This window comes from Malurus melanocephalus, unplaced genomic scaffold, assembly GCF_030028575.1.
Source record: "Malurus melanocephalus ecotype Western Australia unplaced genomic scaffold, MMel_1.1 scaffold_822, whole genome shotgun sequence".
Taxonomy (NCBI): domain Eukaryota; kingdom Metazoa; phylum Chordata; class Aves; order Passeriformes; family Maluridae; genus Malurus; species Malurus melanocephalus.
In genome coordinates this window covers 83,037-90,815 of record NW_026624054.1, presented here as the reverse complement: position 1 = coordinate 90,815, position 7,779 = coordinate 83,037, and the positions used below count along the sequence as shown (strand labels likewise).

Here is a 7,779-nt window from a genome sequence, read left to right as displayed (position 1 = left end):
CCCGGGAGGCTGTCGGGGGGCGGCGGCGGCGGCGGGTCCCCCCCCGCCGCCCCCATGTCGGAGGGGCCGCCCTACGGCGAGGGGCAGCTGGCGGGGGACGCGGCCGTGGGGCAGCTGCCCTTCCCCGTTCGCCTGCGCGGCGGCGACGGGCTCCTGGCCGGCGGGCAGGGCAAGCGGCCGCCCAAGCTGGGGCAGATCGGCCGCAGCAAGAGAGGTGGGTGCCGGAGGGAGCGGGGCGCACCGGGAGCTGCCCGGGATGCGGGGCACGGCCCCAGGGAYGGGGCGGGATGCAGCGGGTGTCCCGCGGGGTATCGGGCATCGTGTACCGGGGAACTTCCCGACACCGGGGACCATCCCGAGGGACGGGGCGTGATGACCGGGCTCTCTGAGGGATGTCGGGCATCGTGTCCCGAGGACCTTCTCCAGGGATGCGGGGCACTGGGGACCGTCCTCAGGGACAGGCTATGGTGCGCCGGGCTGCCTGAGGCATGTTGGGCATGGTATTCCGGGGATCTTCCCCAGGATGGGGCATCGAGCACCTTTCGGGGGTGCAGGGCACCGGGAAGCATCCCCGGGGACGGGGCATGGTGTCTCAGACTCCCTGCAGGATGTCAGGCAGCACGTCCCAAGGACTGTCCCCAGGGTGTTGGGTAGCACGGACCTCCCCTGGGGACAGGACACGGTGCCCTGGGCACTTCACCGGGGTACAGGGCAGCAGGGACCTTCCTCAGGGACGGGGCATCGTTCCCTGGGGCCATGCCCTGGGCGCAGAGGTGAGGGGACCCTCCTYGGGGACATTCCCCGTGCCGGGTWTCCCCAGGSACRSKGCACCAGTGCCGGGGAGTGSGATACTGGGGACCCTCCCTGGGGACGGGACACGGTGGCCCCGGTGCCCTGAAGGGTGTCGGGCACCGTGTGGCTTTGCCAGCAGCCACACCAGGGGTGCGGGACCCCTCCAAACCMCCCCTCCCCCCGAGGTGACCTTGGGCGAGGGGAGCACGGCGGCAGCAAATTCATCGCGGTTCTGTTTCTTTCTGCTTTCCAGTGGTYATTGAAGATGATAGAATTGACGATGTGCTGCAAAACCTCTCCGAAAAGGCCCCTCCCGGTGTTTAAAGCCTCCCTGGGGACGCTGAGCTGAAGCCCGGGGTGGGTCGGTTTACAATGGCACAGGTGATCGGCAAAAAATAACCCCCCAGCACCGCAGCGAACCGGCGGAGCCCCGGGAACGCCGTCCGCGCCCGCCTGCAGTCCCACGGCACCGCGGCACGTCCTGCCCTCCGGAGACGCGCGGAGGGGAGGGCGGCGAGCGAGCCAGAGCCCAGCCGTCAATTAAAAAATCATAGTAAATTAAAAAATGTATAGCTATAATCGGGAAAATAGTCACTCGCTTCAACCCCCCCACAACCCGAGGGACGGACGCACGAGTCACGCCGCGGCTCCGAATGACTCGGGATCGCTTTTGTCGGGCTGATGAACCTTGTGCCGCGCTAGATCGGGGGGTAAGAGGAAAGGGAGCAGCGGGAAATGGTGGGGGGGAACAGCCCCTGGGGTCTCCCCCCGGCCAGGGCTGTTCCCAGCGGGCACCTTGTTTACATTATTTAATCTTGCAAAAATGAATCCGTGCACTTGGATGTACCACGCTATCCCCTTCCCTATGAGGTTTTCTTTTTTTTTTTTTTTTAATGTTGATGTCTTTGGATGTTGGGAAATTATATAAAATAGATATATATATTTAATTTTAGTCACGTTTTAAGGTTCTCGAGGGGGAAAACCAAAACTTTTATAAAGGAAAGGCCTGGAGGAAGAATTGCTGGTTTATTTTTTAATGCTTGTACTTCTTGGTTGCTGTGAGCAAAGGGACAGATTTTATATGTACGGGGGGGTGGGGGGGATGCTCAGCTTTTCTAACTACCATGCAGTCTGTAGTGTGAGTGATCTTGGTTTTTTTTGGTTTTTTTTTCTTATATTGTGGCCGTTTCCTCTCTTTAATAGACTGTATTAAAATATATATATAAAAGAAATTATTTAATGTAATCACAAGAGTGCCAAACACTTGGAAATGCTGGAGGGCAGCGATTCCCTCCCCGAGACGAGCAGCACTCGGAGCTTTCTGCTCTTTCTAGGGCTCGGTCGATCTCTCGTGGGGTTTTCTCTGACTTCTCTTTTCTAATCTTTCTTTTTAACTATTTTGCATGACGTGCATAAAAAAAAAGGGGAAAAAAAAATGGGGGGGAACAAAAAGCGCCTCTGGCGCCTGGGCTTGGTTCTTGTTTCTGTTTGCGATTGACTGACAGACCTCAAGGCAGGTTTTTCTTTCCTCCTTTTCTTAAATATTGTGTATGTTGCACTTTTATCCACTACACAGGGCTATTTCTGCAATGTCCGAATAAAAAGGAAAATGAAAGAAAACAGATAAAAAAAATTATAAATGCGGATCTGCCGTGTTTTCCCCTGGGCTGCCGGGGCCCAGCGCCATGAGCATCCCCTCCCCGTCCACCCAAATAATCCCAAAATAATTAAGRAAAACCTCACCACTCTCTGGAATGGACCCCTGCTCATGTTAAATAATTATTATTTATTTGTGGGATTYTTTTTGTTTGATGAGAAAATGCTTCAGGGGTGCAAATTTAATGGGAAAATTCAATGTTGGGTCCTGAAAGCGGCTGTTGGGGATGGGGAAAAAAAGGTGGCTTTTCCCTCCACTGATGGGAAAACCTGTGGAAAATGGGGATTTTCATTCCAATAATTCTCCCCTCCCCAAACCCCAAATCCTGGTGTTAAAAAAGACCATTATCCCTTCTGCCCACACCACTGAGGGTACGAGCCAACCTTTGTGCCCAGGGAACAGGAATATAATCACGGATGGGAAACAGGTCTGGGGATGGGATTTTACTGCAAAGAAAACCAAATGTTTCAACAAAACCAGGATGCTGCTGAGCTGGGATTTGGACAGGATGACCTGGGGGGGCAGGTGATTAATTTGGGGTGCCATGGGGAGYTGGTACCCCATTTTTGGGGTGTGAAATCTGCATAATGCTCCTTTCCCCACCACCTTTGCTATTTATCACTCTATTTTTAACCCACACAGACTCTCCCACATCCAGGATAGGATGAGGAGCTTTGCTAAATTGCTCCCTTGAAAAATCCCCAATTAATATCATTTTTTCCCCAGCAAGTTCAGCTCTGGGGTCTCAGCTGTGCGGGTTGGACTTGGCACACGCAGTTTTGGCCCCACAGGAATTTCTGTGCTGGGGAATGTGCTGCACCTCCAAAGCTTGAGATGGGCCTCAGAAGGGATTTTTTTCCCCAAAAGTAATGTTTTTTGCCCCAACAAGCATCTGGGGGCAAGGCCAGGGCTTTGGGAGAGCACACACAGCCAGAGAGGAGAAAAACATCCCACATGTGCCAAGGAGGCAGCACTTGGGAGCTCGTTAGACACTGGGCTGGATGCAGCACTGGGTTAATTAAGTTTACCAAAAAGCCCCTTTTTTGCATAAAACCCTGAGCTATGGGCCTGCCAAACCCAATTTCCACTTTTTCCCATACATCAAAAGACCTCTGAGGATTTAGACCACCCTGAAAGCCGGACCCACGCGTGGGTGCTGTGAGGATGGAGCYCAGACACAGCCCCGGGAGCCCCCCCAGAAAAACTCCTGGACACCCAGGAGAAGCCGGGAATGAACCAGAGAAAGCCTGAGGGGGAAGGGAGGCTGAAAGAAGAGGAGATTCTGCTAAATTATAAACCGCTCTTTTATATGCATCTTTCATGCACGGCACATAAATAATGGAGCAGGAGAGCCCGGCTCGCTCGCGTACGGGAGGATGCGGGATGGAGGGGCGAGCAGAGAGGGATGCGCYGGGGAGGGTGGAGAAAGACGTGCCCAAGAGAGCGAGCTGGGCATCCCGCACCGCCGGGAGATGATATTCTGAAGGAGGATTTAAGGATTAAGCTGGCCCCGGGGCARGAGTTTATTGCATACATTATTTAACAGATGGCCCAACGCAGGCGTCGGCTGCCTACGGTCTCCCCGGTGACCTTGGCTGGGAGATGCTGGAGCCGGGAAGGGAGCCTGGTGCCATCACCACACTCCGGTTACAGCGATCAGAGAGAAAAAAAAAAAAAAAAACAAAACCCCGAACCAAACCCTGGGAGCCAGCACCCAGCAGCTCCAGAGCCAAATCCCCATGGAAACAGCAAAAATCCCCACCCAACCCTGCCCATATGGGCTGCTTGTTTTGGCAGGGGTGGGGAAAAAAAAAGGAAGAAAAAATAAAATGTATAGAAAAGAGCCATTTGCAGGTTTATTTACCAGAGGAAACTTGGCACCTTTGGAAGAGCAGAGTGCGAGAGGGACGAGTGAGGTGCAAAGGTCCCAGAGACACCCACAAAATCCCACTGCCATGCCCAAACACACCCTTCAATCCCATTTTCCCAGGGATTTTGGCACTGGGGGAAGGTGCTAACACAGCTGCTCCTGCAGCAAAGTCCTGACCCGTTTCACCAAGAGCCAGGGTGTGTTTTTATTCCCCTCTAAAGCTGCCCATTTTCCACAGGTTTAAGGCATCAGCCCCTGGAAACCCCCCAGGATGACACCAATCCTGGGGAACTCAGAGCAATGGACACCCACTTTGGGGCTGGATCAGTGTCCCCATCACCCATTTCCCATATCACCTGGGCAATAACTCACAGAAAAAAATCCCCAAAATCCAGGGCAGTGTGTTGCAGCCAGGGCAAAGCAGAGCAGGGCGAGTGGGTGAGTCCCCCAAAGCTCTTCCCAAAAGGACGCCCATGTAGCAACTGCCCAAAATAAATATTCTCTTTTTTTTTTTTTTTTCTTTCCCCTCCTCCATCAAAACTAGGGCATGTTAAACTAGGCCAGCACTCCTAAAGTAATTTATTTATCATGGGGGGGAGCGAGGAGGGACAGCATGGGCTGCAGAGGGGAGCACTCCATCCTGCCCCCCAACACCGTGGGTTTGGGGAATAAAATGGGTCAGTTCTTCCCTCTCCCCTTGTTGAAAAATCACAATTACTCAGAAGGAAGCAGCTTTAGTGACCTTTGGTGGAGAAGACACAGAAATGGTCATTTTAATGGTATCAAACCCTTTTTGATCCATTCTCTTGGCTGTTTTCACCGCGTGGGGTTCGTGTTTCATATTGTGACATTAGACAGAAAATATGCTTCTGAAAAATGAAAAATGGGAAAAGYGGTGAAACAAATTTTACCCTCCTTAAAAGCTCTTTCCCCCCCTGTTTTGTAACACAGGAATGAGAAAGGCTGYCCGAAATCCCTGCCAGGGAATGGGCTGGCCAAGAGGGATTTGGGATGCAGCACCATCCTGCTGGATGCTCCCCCATCAATCATGGCCTTGGAGTTTTTTTGGGGGGGTTTTGCCTTTGCATTTGGGTCTTTCCATGGGAAGAGTGGCTTTTGGTGGGATGGACCCCGAGTGTTGCTTGTCTGGAGGGCTCTGGGGGGCTGTGGGTCCCCCTTCCCTGGGATCTGTGTCCCACAGCCACTAGAGGCCACTGAGGCTCTGTGATCCCGCCTGATTTATTCAGGCAGGACATTTGGACAACCTTTGGCACCCAAAAATCTAAAACCGGGGGGAAGCAATACATAAAATCCACAGAGGGAGCAAAACTGGGGGGAACCAGGGCAGAGAAGGGTTATCCCTGAGCTCTGTTGGTGCCTCCAGGGGCATCCCCACCCCAGGGCCCCACAGGGAATAGGGGCACTTTTCCCAAATCTGGTCAAGCCACTCAGCTGCCCRGATTTGTGCTGAGCACCAGCAGGAATTTTGGGTGTCCTGCCACAATGTAAACCTCTCCAGAGGACAAGGAAATGCTGCCCCACGTTCCCATCCTTCCAGGCTCACCAGGAATTTCATGGAGGGGTCAAGAAGACACTCCCATGATGTGGCATTCCCTACCTTGGGAATATTCTGTAAGAAAATCCCAAATTCCCTGCTGCTGCTGCCTCGGGGAGCCTGGGAGTGGAGCTGCCTGCCTCCCCAGGCTCCTCATTTTCATTTAGCCTGGAGTTAAAATTTTCTAGGATATTCTAAAGAGCCGTTTCCACTTAGGAGGGAAACATCAGACATCTTCATTTACACACCGCTCCAGGTGTCAAACTGTTGCATGACCATAACAAGTGGGAGACACTTCGCCCAGAAAACGAGAGAAGCTCCAGCCGGAGCCAAATGCAGCAGCAGATGCTCAAATGAAACCCAAACCTGACAACAGCACCAGGCTCTGTCACCCGGCCAAAGCCTTCCCAGAGAAATAAGTCAGTGTTTGGAGGGGGATGATATTTTTGGGGAGGTTGGGATGTCTGTGCTGCCCCACATTTGGGTATTTTCAGACCCTCAGTGGGCAGGTGAGAATGGCCGCTGCCTTCTCAAGGGCTGCCCCAGTTCCCAGCATCGCTGGCTTTGGAAGAAGGTTCCCTGTCATAAATTTTTTTCCAAGACAATTCCTCCCCTGAGTTCCAGCAGGATGTGCCTGTGATAGCAACTGCCCTGTTAAATTCCTGTTGGTGATGCAAYGCCAGGAACACAAAGGAATATGAAGGAAACCGGAGGAATTTGGGCTCCACTCCATGCCACAACACCTCAATTATTAATATATATAGTATTACATTACATAATACGATATAATATTATATAATATAGATGGCATTATATAATACATACAATATTATATATATAATTTTTGCAGAAATACATGCAACGCCCGCACGAGCCCTTTCCTTTGCAGGGATCCCACCCTGCTCACACTTTCCCATGGGGAAAGGGGAGCAAAGTGGCTGCTGGGAACATCTCCCCGAGTCCCCGGGGCTTTGTGTGCACGGCTCCAAGCATCAGCCCCTTGCCAGGGTGGGGGGGAATAMAAGAAAATAAAGGAAAATAACCAAACCACAAAAATAACCCCCCAAACAGGCCATGTGACACCAGACTCCGAAATACCCGGCGGTGAGTCACGGGTGTGGAGATGGGGCTGATCCAGCTCTGACTCAGCCCGGGCAGCCGGTGCAGCCTGTTTGTGTCCCCCCCTCCCCAACTCCTGTTTCCCATTTTTGCTCCAAACCTGCACAAATATAAATAAATACTCCATGACTAAGAGCCACGTGGTGGGGCTCCACCCACAGCAGCCTCTTCCAGCCCCCCGAATTCCTGATGGTGCCACAAGGGCTGGACACACCGATATCCCACAAAAGCCAGGCCTGGGAACCTTTGATGTATTTAAAGTGTTTTTTAAAATACTTATTTTTGGAGGGGGGGAACACACGCACAGGAGGTTCTCGCTGATGCCACGGCAAGGAAGCACTTGGGATTTTCCAGCTAGCTCTAATTAATTAGTATTTTCTCCGCTTAGCATCATTTTAAACATGAAACACCAATTCCCATCGGTCCCAGCCAAGGGAAGCMGGCACGGAGCAGACCCTGCCCAGGGCGGGGTGAAGCCTCATCCCGGGACAGGACATTGGAGAGGGGGTGGGTGCTGGTGGAGCTGGGATGAGACAGTTCCCACCCCGGGGCAATCCAGCCCCAGCCCTTCCCGAGCCACAGCATCCCCAGAGGGATGGAAAACAGCAAGAGATGGCTGATTTTGGAGGAGATGCCTTAGGAAAGCTGCCCTGGGGTTATTCCCACCGGATCTGGACAAACACAAGGGGGTAGAAAACCTCATAGCTGGGTTTAACCTCCACCCCCCGGGRTTTGACCTCCCGGAATTCTCTGGGTGGGGCTGATCCCAGCCTCACACCGGGTTAA

At 53.0% G+C, this 7,779-nt stretch overlaps 1 protein-coding gene across 1 annotated transcript; it reads left to right on the top strand.

Moving 5' to 3' along the window:
* Nucleotides 1-10: 10 nt before the first annotated feature.
* On the top strand, nt 11-2,461 carry CAMK2N1 (calcium/calmodulin dependent protein kinase II inhibitor 1). The gene is made up of 2 exons (XM_057385397.1): nt 11-214; nt 1,046-2,461. The coding sequence occupies exons 1-2, from the start codon at nt 55-57 to the stop codon at nt 1,114-1,116; spliced, it is 231 nt and encodes a 76-aa protein (XP_057241380.1). The 5' UTR covers nt 11-54; the 3' UTR covers nt 1,117-2,461.
* The last annotated feature ends 5,318 nt before the right edge of the window (nt 2,462-7,779 follow it).